Below are 18,009 nucleotides of genomic sequence, written 5' to 3' on the forward strand. Positions count from 1 at the left end.
CGGTCATAGCATTCCACTCTCTTTTTCTTCCTCATCCTTGACATGCAGAAAAGTACACGCCAAATCTTAATGTATCCATGTATAGAATGGACAGGTTCTTGGAAAACCTTCCTGCGGACGCAGTCACTTTTAACTTGAGCAGTTTACAAAGCTTGAGCCTTCAATACAGCGATCGCTCCACAGGGTTTGAGCGTGGGAAGCCCAACTTAACTTAAATGCAGGTATGGCTCATTCACAGCAACTGACAAAGTACAGAGGAAATAACTTATCTATGTACTATCGAGTAGACAGCACTAAGCATTATGAAGACAGCCAAAGAAAATGCTAGCGGATGACCAGAATATTAGCAAAGTCAAATTTAGGAAGAATTAACAGCTTATGATAATACAATAAATCTAGGTTGGTAGGAGGAAGATCATGGTCTCCAAGGAATTATCCAAAAAAGATGGCAAGAAAATACTGAATAACTTACATGACTGTTTTTTCTGGAAGGGGTGATTATGAACCGAAGGCTTACTGCTTGAGGAGGCCCGGATAACAAACGAAAAGGGTCACAAATCTGCTTCAGTTTGTCAAAAATGGGCAGACAAAATGGCTACCCAAACAGTGTTCTCAAGGTAAAACCATGGTCTGGCTAAGAGCTGGATATGAAAACTATGAAGAGCGCCTCCAAGCCTCAGGAGATGGAGAGAATGACAGGCTGGCCTTATGTACAAACTAAATGACCACCAAGACCAATACAGTGTGTGCAGGGTTAAGTTGTCCATGTACAGGTACCCAGACCGAAGCCTTTTGAGAGAATTACTTTGGTATAAACATCATTTCTCTGTGGGCATTGTCTGCCTTTCAATCCCTTCAGGAAGAGGGAAATGTGATCCTCCTCAAACTCGTCATTTTCGTAAACGTTAGCCCCTTCCCCTCTAAAGCGATACCTGAAGACATGAAGTCGACTGGAAATGCCCAAAGGTCTTTTGTGATATGCTGTTGTCGGGGTCGGTCGGGAGTTTGCAGCTCAACGTTACCAGCATGTCTAAAAGGGGAAAATACATGTATGTATTCAAAATTGGATACTGAAAATTGCACGAAGGTTACTCTGGGTAATAAAAAAAAGCGATTTATATAGTACGGTCGTCATTTATCAGGAATGTGAGCAACAGTGAGGAGTAGGAATGAAATTGGCCCAAAAAATGTTTCTGAAGATTAAAGTAATATCCCCCAGGCCACCCGTTTTAGTCGTGGTGGCTACCAGACCCATATTCTTACCAAGAGAAGAATGTTTTTGTTCGGAGTCCATTCGGCCAACTTTAGACCAACTATAGACCAGTCACTCTCTAGAGGGCAGCAGATGGGATCTGTGACACAAGATGCACAAGGAACTTCGCACCCTGGGAAAAAACGGTAGGCGCTGTGTTCATTGCTCTCCTTGAGAACTGAACAAGCGTACGGGGTGGGGGTAGTGGGATATGTTCCCATTGCCGACTTTGAAAGGCTGGAATGCAGGAAACGGTAGAACCAGATCTGAGTGTGAGGTGGGGGATTGAACAAGAATGGGTCGAGGGTCATTTCTTGGGGGGCGGCATCCGATATTAAGACGCATAGAGTGAGAGTAGCGCCAACGTCATACTTTGGAACCAACATGGCTTGTTTTTATGTGTGCATTAGAGCATGCAGCTTTTGTGACTTGATTAACTGTCCGTGTACACTGACGCATAATCCATCAGCTTGATTCCAACAATTAAAGACACTCATGTTGCATCTAGATCTCTCTGTAAACAACTCCGCCTTGATCAGATTTAAGCACCCCCCCCATCTGTTGAAAAGAGTTATGTTGTCAGTGAGTATCTCTTTGTTGGTAGCATTTCGAAGACGTCTGTGAACCAGTAACAGATGAAGTGTGGTTTTCGAGCCTTCATTGAATGAAGGAAAATTGCGCCCTCCTTGGTACCTTGGTACGGTCGCGTCACCACCAACAAATTGAAGACTCCCCACCAAAATGGCTCTTTTCCACCAATGAGAGGTGCTTCCTGTCGAGACAGACAGAAGCGCACAGTTGCGTGTTAAGGCGCCTTTCCATATGTGCGTCAACACTTGCGCCAAGCGTTGCGTATCCGTCAAACTCTCTCCCGAGGCGATATTGACAGCCGAACGCCAAGCACATGTGTGTTACGTTAATGGAGTCGATTTTTGTGTCCACAAACGACCGTCTTAGGTCACGTGTGGAGTGTGCGGGCTTAATCGCAGCAGCAGCCGGCTCGCGAAGTTTATGCGCGCATAGGCTGTGTTTAGTCGTCCCAATGCAAGGGCTTGGTCCTGACCGTAAGAATCATAGGTTCTGAATAGAGTTTGTTCCCTCTTCAATGTCACCACGATTGCCATATTTAGACAATTTATAGACCTTTTCATGTTAAAAAGGAGCCACCTTTTGCGCGGGAACAGACCCTGTATAAGTTGTGGACAAAGGGAGAATTAGACATACGAAGCAGTAGGGCACCAACTCTAGCCTTCTTTCAGAGATATTCCCCCAACTACCGCAAATATAGGTATGAATCATGCATCAATAGAGAGAGAGAGAGATGTGCCCTTGCCTTGCCAATGCCACCACGATTGCCAGTTTTTGGTCATTATTGAAATTTTTATCCTCGAATATAGGGATCCATCTTTGCGCATGAAGAATTCCAGTCAGCTGGGAACAAAGGGAGAATTGCACAGGAATACGAAGCAAGGGCAGATTTAGCCGAAGACGTCACATGCACCACACAAGACACGCCAGAAAGCTAGGGTAAATGAAGTCATGCGAGTGATATCCCAAGTCGAGTCTCATGGCACGAATACTGGGCAAAAAACGGTAAGCTATATTTAATTTCTCCCTCAGCCAATCACAATAATTTTCACGATTTTTATGATATGACACAGAGAAGAAAAGAAAGACCCGCTGCCATTTCATAATGCATTGTTGAGTTACAGCTCCAGCTGTTGCAAGATATGAACACGATGTGTTTACACTAGAGAGGGGCGTTCTGGACTCTCGCTACAGCATTTTTAGAAGGTTGGCCTGACGACATTAAAATTTGCTCAGTTCAAGTACTCTTTAGGCATTTTGTAAGAAAATATAATTAGAATGCCGAGCAACCTCGGTTAATGATTATTTTCAATTGGTGACTGTAACCATTTTTTTCACCCGTTTGTTACGTTGCCCAGAAGTAGGTTGTTATTGATGGAGCAAAAGTTAAAAAATTTCCATTATGAAAATCGCCTAGCTTAAGTGTGGTTAGTGCCTGAGTGGCGCTTGTGTCGTAGAGAGGTTTGGTAGGTTGAGGGTCTAACTGGTGCTGTGGTAAAAGTTCCTTATAGGAGCTTATGGTCGATTCCATGGGTTGGATCACTTATCTCCCAGCCTGATTTGTGAGCCGGGCGCTGCCACGTAACTTACCAGTTTGCGATGCGATTAAATCTGAAGATCATAATAATACTATGACTAACTTTTTTGAACAAGACGTCTTGTTTACAAGACCTTCTTGTTTACAAGACCTTTATTCGCAAACCATGAATAATACGACCCATCGCCGTTAGAGGGCTCCTTCAACAAACCACGCTCCACTCTCGTCCACGTCATACACGTACGGTACAGTGCAACTAACTGTACGTGTACATTCACACACAAAGACCGTATCATACAAACCGCTCTCACCCACAAACCGCTATCCCCCACAAACCGGTATCACCCACGAACCGCTATCGCAGGAAGGTCTTGTCGCAAAGCTGTAGCCCGGGCGAAGACCCCCCCCGCAATGCATGTTATTTGAATAATCACGCAAGCGTAATAGTGCAGATTGTTTTGCATAAACTAGGCTGGTCGCGATCACTAGAGATAAGCACCGCTAGTGGTTGAAAGTTTCAGGTTCACATGCGTGCAACGCAGCTAGGTAACGCACTTTGGACGTGTATAAGTAATACCTAGAGGGACATTTGGAGAAAATAATGGTGTCTTCAATGGTTCGATGGTACAGTACTTGCACGTACATACTGTACATACACATTTGTACATACACGCATGGGTGTACATGTACACGCACGTCTGCTGCTGGTGCACATAAAACATGCAATACAGAAGAACACTGGGAACTAGACGCATTGATTAACATAGCACCTTGAATGCACCCTCGTTATGGTCCTTACGCCACACCACGTCGGGCATAACGAAGTGCGCATGCTTGGAATATAATCTGCCTGGATCTTCGGGGGAGTTCAGAGCTTTGCGACAAGACCTTGCTGTGAGAGCGGTTTGTGTTTTGTGAGCGATTTGTGTGCGTGTAAAGAGGGACTTGTGGGGTATCGAAACAATAGAAAGTACCCCATAGGGTACTTGTGGGGTACTTAGACGGTACCCGACAAGGATTTCACGGAATAGATATTTCAAATTTACTCAAAAAGGAGGAATTTTCAAGTGCCATTCATCTGTCAAAATGAAGTATTTTAAATAAGGGACGTTCAGTCGAATTTCCAAAGTAGGAAAGTGAATCTAGTTCAAATGGGAGTGATTTGAAAATTTTTGAGTGCTGTGTGGAGTTTTGTACACAAGAACAAAGGAAATACCCCACGAGTATAGCTGTGTAAGGAAGAATGGGTGTGTACGTGTGACGTGAGTGGAGTGCCGTTTGTTGAAAGCCGGGGCCCTCTGACGGCGATGGGCGTATTAATCACGGTTCGAGAATAAAACAACAGGAAGGTCTTGTAAACAAGACTAGTAGTTTACGACCAATATGACAAACCATCAATAGCTATTTACCATTCAAATGTCCCACGAATCAGAAAACGTATTGTGCAGTCAAAACAGAACGCTCAATTGAAGAAACAAGGTGAATTATACAGAGACAGAAACGAAATTACAGTAAAAACCAAAGTCCTAGTGGCAGTCTCTTGGAGTTATCTGTTAACTTATTGTGTGAACAAATGGCGAAATTACTACCAGCAAGTATTCCTACCTTTTAAAAAGCAGTCTTGTATAAAAGAGCCTGGTCTGAAAACCTACACTGTGTAATTTGTACAGTACACAAACTTTATACTCGAGAGTATATTCAATGGGTGGGCGTGAATTTTCGAGTGTAAAAATAATACAAAGATACTTGATATTTAGAAATGCAAAAACACTGGAATCAATTTAGTAGCGTCTGCTTGTTAATCATCTTGTATTGATTTATCACCTGAACGGCCCATGTTTCTTTAATTTGAAATGTAACACTATCTGATTTGCTATTATTCACCGTGAAAAATAAGCCATTTTGGGGTTTCCAATTAGGCTTACTTATTTGGAGGGGGTTTAAATCATGATTACAATTAGTAGGTAAAATATGTTGATGTCTAGGGATTGGCTGGCTCCGTGTGGATTTCTGTTGAGCTTTTCTTCTTGGTAAGTTTCATTTTGACTTTGTGACCTTACTGGGAATTGTGAACACTTAGGAAGTCAGATTCACCGCAGTGTTCAATATCTGGTCACCGTTTTGCAAAGAGGCGAATTTAGGTTTCGAGAAAATCGCATGTCAAGTTGTTCTCTTTTTCAGACACTTATTTTCCAGTATTTGGCATTCCTTTGACTAAATCAATGCTACTGCAGGAAAGAGGGGATCTTAAATGACACAAAACTGCCGAATAATTTTATTGAAGTCAATTGTAACCAAACAAACTTGCCTCTTCGGGGAAACGCTAAAATTCATGCGACTTTTGTCCTTTTGTGGAAACGCGTGGTAGTTTGCTACAGCGCGTACCAGACGCAAAATTGTTACATTTGTATACATTTTGGCGTCTCTTCGTGAAAAAGTAAAATGCAGTTTAGTTGAATTCTGCCCCTACTAGATCATCGTGATTGCGCTGATTTAAGTAGATTTGGAAAAAAAAAAGATTATACAAGTTGTAGGCATCGCAGAGCCTATTTATTTTCGCCAAAAAACCCCAGAAATTTGAAAAAATATCATGATTTGGGGCCAAATTGTCTCTTCGTGAAAACGGTGACGATCTGGACTTATTCCCTTATCACCAATTATTTTTTTAAATTTATCACCGATGAGTATAAGCGTAGCTTTTTTCATTTTTCCTTGAGGAGGGGTTCGAGTAGAAATTGCGACTATCCCCTGCACCACTTTTAACCTTGGTTGTTCCGTATAAATAGTATTGTAAAGAGATATAGCGCCAGTCTAAGTTTTTGGATCGTAATAAATCTTAGTGTATCTATCTTTTCACCTTGTATCTGAGTACAGTGTTTATTTTCAGCCATTGGTCTTGGGCACGAAAACCAAGCGCTCTACGCCTGGGCACCGCAGGAGACTAAACAAAGACGTGCGCGTGGCACACCGCTGGAAATTGCTGAATTGTTCCAGACACCCCTAGATTGTTTAATTAATAGAATAAATAAGCTGAGAGCACCCAGATCGTACTTCCCACTTCAGTACTGCATCATCCAATTTTTGTCTTTTACACGCAGGTTCTGTGACCTTTTTTTGGCTGTAAACCTGAGGTCTAGACATTCCTAAGCCGCATCACTAGCGATCACTAGCCGCATCTAGTAACTCAAGTAAACCTCTCTCAGACCTGTAGTCAACGTTACAGTTTTAAAGTACGTGTGATTCATGTTACAAACCAAACCAAACCAAACCAAACAAAAAGAAATTAGAGTTCCAAAAATTATGTGCAAGCAGTATTCTGCATTTGCTGGTACGCGTACACGTAAACACGTTAATTGGGTAGACAAACACGGAGAATTAGTAATTTGCATTTTTTAACGCAATGGAAAGATGATAGCGTTTTCACTGTAATTGCAGTCTCCCAGAAAATATTAATTGGCATCGCTGACCAAATTACAATTTTCGAACATGACTTAATTAAAGTATGCAATGCACACGTTCTTACTACCAGCATTTTCTTAAATAAAACATTGAAATTCCATTTCATGCCGAAAACTAATTAAATGACCTGAATTCGTGGGCAAATGTAGAAACCCTTAAATATACACGTATCACTGTTCGCTAGGGTTACCTTACTTGTGCTAATGACGCCAGGGAAAACGTGAAAATATTAGAATTTAAAGGAAAATAATTTCTTCATTGGTAAACGTAGCTTTTAAGCGCTAGCTTATCGTAGCCATTACATTGTAAAATACTAGGCATTTTTTGCCCAGCCTCTGTTGGGCCAAAAAATGGCAACGCCTGGTAAAAAAGTGGTCGTGCAAAATTAATAACATTTTCTACAGTTGTTGAGTGAAATGAGACAGGTTTACCCATGTTCCAGGAGAGAATCGACACGGTTGAATTATCTGTTTTCCCAACAGTTAAGCAATTCACTTGGTGCCAACATCAGGCAAAAAAGTCCTCAGCTTTTTAGAGTGTAAGAGCCACTTAAATTTCACAAATTAAAAGATTCATTCAAAACAGGAGCAAGAGTGCTCCAATTTTCCACTGAATAAAGCTCATAAAGAAAGACAATTCCGAGTTAGTTTATGAAGGTCGGGAAACGTACGGAAGCACCGAAATGTAAAACAAAATTTCAGATTGTAACAACAGACATCTGAATTGACCACCGCACTAAATGTAAGTAGACGTTGTCAACATTTTTGTCCACAACAATGCGTGCTGTTACAGGAAATTATGATGGGGCGTGGAGATTTCTTCAAAAGACCACTCGTCTTCCCGACAGACAGTTGTGTGTACCATAAAACATTCCAAGGGCTTTATTACTATAGGAAGAAATGCTAACCAGCAGTGTCAGCATGTTAGTAACTTTAGCGAATGATCTCATGAATAGTCTCGTTACAGTTCGACTGCATTGAACTGACTCAAAGACGAACTCGTGTCCAGGGGGAGATTTCACGATAGACAAATGCAAAATCAAGAATAAAAACTTGGGCCAATCACAGCCTGACAAAGTGTATGCTAATGTTTGATAGCATAGGGGCCGAAAAAAATTGGTTAATTGGCGCTTATAGGCTGTTTGGGAAGAACCAATCAGAAGTGCAAAATGTAACGTGAGTGGGCGATCGGGGCGTGATATTTGTGGCACACACAGCGGATATGCTTTCAATATTTCACACCGGTGGAGAGTATATAAAATGCACGGCCGTCGGCTGCTAACTTGCGTTTGGCGGTAGAGTTCGTCAAGTAACTGAGCCTGGTGTGCTACGGAAGGTGAGTACAGTATTTACTGCAATCAAAGTGTGTGGGAACAGGAAAGAGCTCGTGCTAGAAGCCCTGTCGACCGTTGTGATTGACCAAAGCGTTGTAAACTTTTGGTGGCGCACTATTGTGGATCGCCCATAGTATAAAGCGAAGACGCGTTCAAACTGCGCGTTGGTTTTTACAGTGCACGTCCACGTTAGGGAACTTCTTAAGTTGGAACGCATGGAACGTTCCTTTTTAGGGAACACCGGCTGTTCCCATTTGGAACTAACCATTCCTGAGAACATCGATATCAGGAAACACTTGTGTTCCTTTACGGAACGCTGTTAATGAATTCCGAGCACCCAAGTTTCAATGTCCCATTTGCCATTAGTCAGTAATGTTACCGCCTTCGTACCGACGTTTTCTTCGACAGTGCTGACGTAACTTCTGCGACATCCTTGTCTATGTAGGAAGTGGGGCTTTTGTCCTGATTCTACATTAATTATTAGTTTAAGTGAATCTGGGACATTATCTGCAAACATTTTTGAACATAAACCTCCAAAATTGAACCAACACGCAGGCACCGCAGTAGAGCACACGAAACACTAGGCTGTGTAATGAGGGAGGGGGGACGTGGGATCATTATCACGACTGGCTTCCTTGTTTTCAGACTTGACAATAATTATCCAGCGATAAGATACTTAGAATTGTTTCCCACATTATGTCCAAAAAGACGAACTGCACTGAACCCAATACTGCTCTCCTATTCAGCACCACAGTAAGCAGCACACCTTAGTAAACACAAAATGTCAGAATTCTCCATTAATTAATTCCATATTTTATTCCTATTTTTCTGTTAGGTCAATTAATGACAGATATTTTCTATTTCAGTGTCAGCTCCTGTGCCCACACATCTGAACTAACCTTTAGCATGCATTACTCACAAGACTTTTTCTTCGTGTTTTATTTAATTTATTACTTTACTTCTTCAGGTTACACATCAATGACCAGGGCCATGGCTTTCTGTACGCACATGCAAATTTTTCACCCACTTTGACTAGGAATTTGGATGCACTACCTTGTCCTTTTGTATTGCAGTGGAGCTTTCCTTTGTAAAGACTTGTCACAGGTTGTGTGGATAAAGAAAATAAGGCTGGAGTTCTGTGGGCGATTTAAATGTGAGCAGAGCACAACCGAGTATAAATGTGATGAACAGCGATAGACAGTAGAGAAAGGGGGAGCAGGTTAGCGTAGCGGTTCTTTCCTCGCTTTGCACCAATGAGGCCGGGGTTCGAGTCCCGGCTTGGCCCAGGCTTTAAGTGCATTTGGTTTCCAGCCCATACTCGCTCTCGCAGGTTTTCTCCGGGTACTCCGGTTTCCTCCTGCCTCTAAAACTGGACCTTCTTCCTAACTCCGTAATGTGATGCTGATTAATAAAGTGTATGAATGAACGTACAGTTATTGGCGCAAATAGCCTGAGTTGCTGAAAGCGCCATTAAAACAAAACAACAACAACAGACAGTAGAGAACTGAGAGATGCATCATGATGATGAGGTGTGTGGGCTCAGTTGATAGTCCCTATCCCAATGTCGCACGAGTTTTGTACTTTGGTTGCGCCATTTGCCACGGCCAGTAGCAGATTTGTCAGGCTGCTTATGAGGCAAAATTGGTTGTCAGGATCATCGTAGCGGCTGATTGACATTCCAAGATAAGAAAACCGTGAGTTTAAGTTCAAGTTATTTCGTCTTATATCAGTGCTTTTGTTTGCAATTTTCAAAGAAACTGGGTGAAGTGATATTGTCGGCTTTAACAGCATCAACAGATTTGTTAAAGATTTGTTCATAATCAACTTGATACTAAGTCAATGATCATAGTTGTTTGAGTTCTAACAAGTTTTCGTTGAAATGACTTTTTGAGATTGAGATATAATTTTTGTTATTGTACCACACTATTTGGCATTTTGGGGAATTATTGCTTCAATTAGATGGTCTTAAAGATCTGAGCTTGGCTTAAAAGACTGGTTGAGTTCCGTTCCTCCTTATGCTCGATGGCAAGCTCTTGAATTCCGAGGTAACCTTGTTCACAGCATACTGCAGTGAGGGCTCACTTCTAAGTTGCGGAGGTGGTGCCGCAGATGTCCCAGAGTTGATGAGCAAGCTAGCAAGGGCGGATTCTTGTAATCAAGGAGGGACGAATTTGATATTACATGGAACTGTATGTCAGATATTTTAAAACTGAGAGCAGACGTAGTGATAACACTCGCAAGTTTTGACGTAAAGATCTTCTATTACATGTACATGCCTTGAACCTTTCAGGTTATTCCAGCTTGTGGTATACTTTTAATCAACCTTGATTTTTCCGGAGTTTATACTGCAATTTGTTGGGCATTTCGCCTACTGAACTAAATTCCATCATACCTGGTAAACTCACTGAATTGATACTGACATTTGTCTGGAAGTTTTCTTTTGAATACTGATTTTCCTTGGAGGAACTTCGATTAATATTTCTTTTATTTTGATTAGTGCTTTTCAGAGCTGAAATTGTACAGCATTATATTACAAGGGATTGAAAACGATCAAGTATGTATCTTTCATATACACTAGATTTGTGAATTTACAGTGAATTTGAAATTTGAATTCACACCTACTTACCTGTAAATTCGCACAGAGAATACCCGTTGGAACACAACTGTACCCTGATGGAACATGCAGAGAACACGGCTGAAACACCACAGTTCCCCGGTAGAACGCACAGAAAACACCGTTGGAACACCACTGTACCCTGATGGAACACACAGAGAACATTCATGAATGGTTTAAAATATGATCAGCATATTCCCATTGAGAACGACCAAAATATTTTGTATTTCATCGATATCGTGCTTAGGAAATTTAAACTGAATTCAAACTGGATTACGGACACACAAACGAAAACAAAAATCCACAATACAGCACAATACGGAAACAATTTATCGAATGAAACAATGTTTACAGAAATTTCAAAGCACAGCAGCTACAACCAAAGAGCTCATGCGCAAAATTATACGAAAATGACTGCGGTACGGTATGCTCAAGCATAATGAATGTACATGTTGTCGAAAGCTTCTCCTTCCAGGAAATTTCTTCTTAAAAAATAAAGTGCACACGCGCGCTTCTAATGAACGTTGTCTCTATGGGGCATGACCATACCTGAACGAAGTCACGAATGAAGCACGAGCTCTATTGGAAAGAAATTGAGCACGCCCCAATTATCATCGGCTGATGGCGCAGGTTACGTTACATTGCTTAAATTAAATTATCAGATGACATAACACCGCTTCCTTCCAATCGGCTTGACTTGGAATGAAATATTCCATATTTCTCACAGGAATGGCTTCAGTGTCAAAGTAATCTGTGCTGAAATTCTGACGAAAATCTTTAACTTTTTGTTTTGTCTGTCAGAGTAAAGCAAGTGTACAGAGTCGCTGAAATCGGAATCGTTCTTCCCACGGACTTGGCTCTGAACCTCAAGTCACCAAAGATGACTGACGGTAGCAAGTTTCTCTCGCCGAAGAGCGTCCCAGCGAGGAATGGGAAATTCTGGCGCTTGATTCTGGCAGGAATGCTGCTGAATTTATGCCTTGGCATCTCTGTCTCGGTAAGTCACTGCACTGAGCTCTCGCCTCTACTGTCCCATCTCTATATACCGTAGCACGGCACCATAGCCTCTTTGGTCCAACATCTGTCTCGGTCTTATATCTTTCTCGATAAGTCATAAGCACTGCACTAGTCAGACCACGGCACTGTCGTTTTCATTTGCCCATCTCATGTTTCAGCGATAAGCTCTGAACTGCTTAAATTTGTTCTAATATTTTCTGTGATGATGCAGTGCTGACAGAAGATGAAAACAAAATTATTTCAAGTTCATAAGAAGTCATTTTTTAACCTCTGGTCGAGTTCGGGAGGTCCGTTCTTGACACAGGTTTCTTGTTCTCGCGCTCGAACGGCGGGAACACGACCCAAGAACACTGTTCTCGGAACAGGATCACACACCACCTCCCCGTCAGGATTTTTCACGAACACACAAAAACACTCGTGAGATTTTATTTTGGAACAGCTGCAGAAAGTACCGATATGACTTTACAAAGCCGAAGACAATAGCAAGTTTTGCAAAATTAACATTAATAATTTTCCATGGCAGAAATGAATTTTTTAAGTGGAAAGGAATTATCCCAGTTATCCAACATTAACTCCCCAAGAATGCTCAAGGACGCTGCCATCTTAATCTTGCATGTTGCTTGGCACAAGTAACTACTAGCGCTAATAACCGGTTGTACATTCCCGGCGTACGAGCGACCGACCCACGAACAACAAATCGAGCTGTTCGTGAACAAACGAGAACAAGCCGCCCGAACTCAGCCTCTGCGACAGCTGCAACAGCGCCCTCTAATCTCCCACTGCCACGGCATTTTGGCGGGCAGCTCGAGGTTTCACTTAGGGCGGTGGATCCCGACGAGATCGATGTTCAACAATGATAGCAGACTCTGTTGTCAGCTTATCCTCCTAATAAAGCTGGGCTAGTCCCATGACTCGATAACGTGTGTCTGTAATTGTCTGCACAATCAAAAACCCCGGAAGCGGTTAAAAAGCTGCGTGATGGCTGCATCGAGTCTGGAACATCAGTCTGACTAGAGACAAACTATTTGAGGGGGGCAAGGGATTGCATGTACTCTATACATGTGAGGCACACGTACTGTACTGGCATGTATGATATACGTATGCATATGTCTGCATGTACGGGTTCGTGCGTTACCGGCCGTTGGTCTTAGTATGGCACCGAGTAGGGTTCCTTGCGCTGCGCGGACGGTATCAAATTTAACCCATTAAATTGGAACCAGAAGTCAAGTTACATGAAATTGACTCAGTTGTGCAGGTTAAATTCTTCTTTGTGATGTGCATCACCCAGCTGTTCTGAACAATTTTAAAACTGAAAAAAAAGTTAAAAAATAGATAGGTCGAAAATGAAATACATTTTTTCATTACCTTAGAGATGAACAAGTTATTAAGTATTTTTGCTCACGGTTTACGAGGGTCTAGTCAAGTGACCGCCGCACCTGTTTCAAATCGTTATTTCCGTATACGTGATCATAGCACTGCACTATCGCCACCATTTATGTCTCAGTAATTCATAGTAATGTACTAGAAGCGTCGAGCAGGACCAAGGGAGGGTGCTATTTCCCTAGCGACGCGTGATCCTTTGTCACTAGCCGCGTATCGCCGACTGCCAGGAAACATGAGCGTTGCCGCTGCATTTCTACCCTCAAAACGAATACTTCCGTTCGACGCAGTTCTTTTCAACCGATGAGGGTTTGCTTCGGATAGGCGGATAACGATGCGTTATCGGCTCTGTGGACCCATCTCTGTTTCGATGGACAGTCAGAGCACTGCGCTGAGCTTCCATTTCCGTCTCGATAAGTCCCATCGTTGTTGTGTGGTCCCTTAAGTAACATTCCTTCAATCTAAATACTTCGCCATTCAAGCACGACTCATGCCTTATCGCCTCTGTCTTATGACTCCGATGCCTCTGATGTGATATGGAATCTGCGTCGTTTCCATTCGACACACCAAAGACCAATTTCGATACTTGCCCACAATTATTTTGAACTGAAAATTTGTGTAAAACAGCACATAGACCTACCAGTGAATCTAGCGTCCTTATTCCGCAATACGAATAGATGTGTGGCACGAAGCAGTCACGTTGTCAAAACTTGGTAACTAAACTTTGTGCGCAGGGCCGTGTGGTCCTTCAGGAAGATCGTTGGGCGTTGTCGGAGGAACCCCTCTCGGAAACTGCTGACGATGTTCGAATCCCGGAATCCTCCCAGTTACGCAGTGAAGAAGATCAGGAAACAGAAGTGGCCGTTGCGCACGGAATTCAGCGAGATAAAGCTCTCTCATCCGGGGACGCTCCCAAAAGTGGTACGTGAAATGCTCCAGAAGAAGTAGGATTGTTGACTGAGTTTTGTAAGTCTTCCCTTGAACATCGTCATCTTTGGTTTTAATCAACCTTTTCTATTTGGAAGGGCTTTTATTCCAGTCCTAAACGCACTGCAGCCAATGCATTTCTTTTGTTATACAATGATGGTACATGCAGGGATTCGCAATGAAATTCAGCTGCTTGATTCGAAAGATTCTGCTTCTCCTGTAGTTGTTGGCATGAAAACGAGTGCGCTTCCCGAATCCTTCGATAAGAAAAACATCTTACAAAAACTTCAGGATACAGTCAATTCACAATAATGCGCCCTCAAGAGTTTGTACCACGTTTAATAATCACAGTGCAAGAAATCTGTCGACCCTTTTCAGACGCACATTCGGTAGACAGATTTTGCGCGCTGTGATTGGTCAACGCGGTACAAACTCTTGGAGGCGCACTATTGTGAATCGACTGTATTTATTTTTGTTCCTTTTTTAAAAATAGAATCACCTGTGCACCGGACCTTCTTAAAATATTTATACCGACATTATCATGTTTAATATATATATATATAAATATAAACCCTTTTGAATTTAACCGTGACAGAAAGCAAGGAGTTGGAAGCAGAGTTGCTTTTGACAGGGGGGGAAACTTATGTCCGATGGGGGCGCACTACTTGCCCGAATCACTACAACACGAATCTAGTGTATGCAGGTACGTATGGCTAGTTCTTTCACCTTTCGACTCAATGCTTTAACTGATTTCTGTGGCCTCACCTCAGTTTTTTAACCATAAAAAGGCCTGGTTATCTGGCCCATCTCACAGCCAGATGGATTCCGCCTCCTAAGAGCTCGGCTGTGCCACGCCCGCTTTTTTGAAGATTAAATTTTACCATTCATAGGCCTATACAGGCGGACTTTATCACTACAAATTGCGAAGTTTGAACTTAATCGAACATATTGTTTTATATTTACCGTCATGTCAAATTCATAGCAACATGTGTGCCAGTACGCGTGTAGTGAGTAAAGCAGTAAAACAAAGTATTTTGGTTGACCCTCTCGGGAAATGTGCGATGCCCAAGGACGATATGTTCGAATTTTGCGAAAACGGGGTCAAAATGATCGCAGAGATCATTGAATAATCCACTGCGGCGATATTAAAAATAATTTAGCCCCCTGCTCTGTTAGAGTAAAATTACACGAAGCAAATGCTATTGGGAAAAGTGAACCTACAGATATCGGTTGATAAAAGATGATTTGAACTCATCTATCGATTCATTTTTTAATGGTAACACTTTGCACGTTACTTCATACTCTTATTCAATTTTATATGAAAACAACTTCACTCTTTTCGAGTTCAATGTATTGAAAGTTATGCTTCCTTTTCCTTTTTAAATAACACCCATCTCCTTATGAATTATGAGCAATCTGTTGATCTTTGGTCTATACGGTAAAATAAAGTAAAACAAAAACTGGAATTGAAACCTTTTAGAATCAAGCATAGTTCTATTGCCACTGTAACGGGCCGAGCAGGCCGGGGCGTAGGAAAATGAATACATACTAACAACCCTCAAAAATGCACACAACAAGAAGACAGACTTCGGGGCGCCTCCCAAATTTAGTATTAAAATCACACAAAGCAAAAAAGTATTTATAAAGATATCCAGAAGGCAAATTAAGAAATGTAGATAAATTGCAATACCGGGTAACACTTCCAAGTAATAAGACCAGCTGCAGGTGTGGTGCTGGAGGAGAGAGCACGGCTAAAGCAAAGAAACCCAAACGTAAAAGTAAAAACAAATAAAGAAACCAAAAGAATAACTAACGCCCCAATGCGCGCCGCAGTCTTATATACCTGCTAAAGTGCACCCAACCAAAAGGGTATTAAAAGAATTTGAAAGGAGTGCGCGATATGCCCGGAGGCATGAACTGTTACACTACTGTTTACGACTGCATTCACTTAGTAATTTACTTCATTTTTGTTCGTAGGTTATGCTGCATCGTCATACTATGCACATAACGGTGGCACATCGGACTTCCTCTGCCTTCCAAAAAACCCTCAGTGGGCCTCCCACAAGGATGGGTTCAACTCGTACTCATACTTATATGGGACGGAGTACAGAGTTAGCAGTTTCGATCCATTTTCCCACAAGAACGCCGAACATCTGAATAACCACGCCGTGCCCTGCGCCGTGTGCCGCCTCGTCCGCAAGACCAAGTTGCTTTACCCGGCCAGGCTCAGCTGCCCTCCCGGATGGAGGGTAGAGTACAGTGGTTTCCTCATGGCCGGATACTACACCCACGGGCGGACCGAAGCCTTGTGCGTGGACAAGGAGCCCGAGGCAGTGGTCGGTAGTAGTACTGTCAAGTACGGGGCGCTGCTGTACGTCATGGAAAGCGTGTGCGGATCCCTTCATTGTCCCCCTTACGTTAACGGGCGTGAAATAACGTGCACTATGTGCAGTATCTAGAAATGACGTACAGATCACATCATGGCATGAGGTATAACTGTTCAGACATGCGTCACATTTTTCCGTAGATTTTTGGTCACTTATTTCCACTTTAACCTGATTTTACTATAATGAGTTTCAAATAATTGAATAAACAAATTCCCCATTCTCTGACGAGTTTATCTGTGAATCAATAGAGACCACCTCTTATAATGATAAAGTTTCAGTTATTCAGATGAACTTGCTATTTGAATACACACACTGTCCACTTCATCAGTTCAGTGCCATCTATTTAGGCCTACTGGAATGTCATCGTGGAGTTACTTGGGGAAAAAATGGCCATTTGTTTTTTGCGTTTAACAGGAGCCGTTGAGACGCTAGGGGTGGCGCGCAGTAGACATATACCGGTCCTTTTTCAAGATATTGCGCGTGCTCAGAACTATGCAAGCATGCTCAGAACTGGTAAGAAAGGACTGGTATGTTTGTCGCCACCAAGCGTCTCAAAGTTTCCTATTGGTGTTTCTGTAAGGGCCGCATTGCCAGTGTAGAGATATTAGTGGTGAAGTTTAAAGTGATGGCCTCACATTTCTGCTCACATAGGGCTAGAATAGATTTTTTGTGCTGGTCGAAACACACGACCAATATCTGGATTCAATTTGCTGATCCTCTAATCGTAATTTAATCCAATCATTTTAGGCCACACTTAAACAAAGGACTAAGGTTTCAGGCTGTCTTATGCTAATACATCACTTTTAATCAAGTCATGTGACAAACTCAAAGATTTACAGGCAATTAAAAAAGGTTTCCTTCAGGTATGCTCAGAAATTCAGATCCTCTTACCTTTGTTTATATAATGATCCTTTTCTTCAAGACCTGTATTCAAACTTTTCATTAGTAATTGCTGGTGAGCGGTTTTAATTGTGCTTAACATTTACACCAAAATTTGGTTTTGCCTGTAGAACTGCTAGTAAGGACATAAGTCGGTTAGGATGTCAGCATAGCTTCTGGCAAACGTGAACATTGCATGCGTTTTGCATCAGTTTTAAGAAAACCTTCTTTGGCAAACCTCGGCACACTCAGATTCCCACTTTTTGTTCTCTTTTACGATTATCCATATTGATTGAAAGAACATGTAGTGATATATTAAAGATTTAATCAGACGCAAGAAAATGACTTGGAGTCGGTGGGAGCCCTTTTTTGAGCTGCAGTCTTTACCGAAATGGCAGACTTTTTACCCACACGGTGCACCTACGCGTACTTCTTACTAAAAGATGCATTTGTATCTTTTTTTAAAAGAATTTAGTATGTGCAACAAAAATGGAGGATCCGAGTCTACCAAAGAGTTTTGGAAGAGTGCTATGGCAAAGGGATTTCTGAGCTTGAGACTAAACTTTCTGTGTGCTTTTCACAGGCTTTGGGTGGAAGGAAATCCTCCCGAAACTTGTCCTTTTAGTTAATCCCCCG

At 42.1% G+C, this 18,009-nt stretch overlaps 1 protein-coding gene across 1 annotated transcript; it reads left to right on the forward strand.

The window, feature by feature from the left end:
• The first annotated feature begins 8,024 nt into the window (after window positions 1-8,024).
• LOC147799210 (uncharacterized) lies at window positions 8,025-17,718 on the forward strand. The gene is made up of 5 exons (XM_022254864.2): window positions 8,025-8,171; window positions 11,585-11,780; window positions 13,915-14,101; window positions 14,703-14,810; window positions 16,085-17,718. The coding sequence occupies exons 2-5, from the start codon at window positions 11,664-11,666 to the stop codon at window positions 16,564-16,566; spliced, it is 894 nt and encodes a 297-aa protein (XP_022110556.2). The 5' UTR covers window positions 8,025-8,171; window positions 11,585-11,663; the 3' UTR covers window positions 16,567-17,718.
• Window positions 17,719-18,009: the final 291 nt, after the last annotated feature.

This window comes from Acanthaster planci, linkage group LG05, assembly GCF_054643075.1.
Source record: "Acanthaster planci isolate LZ-2023a linkage group LG05, COTS_SCS, whole genome shotgun sequence".
NCBI lineage: Eukaryota > Metazoa > Echinodermata > Asteroidea > Valvatida > Acanthasteridae > Acanthaster > Acanthaster planci.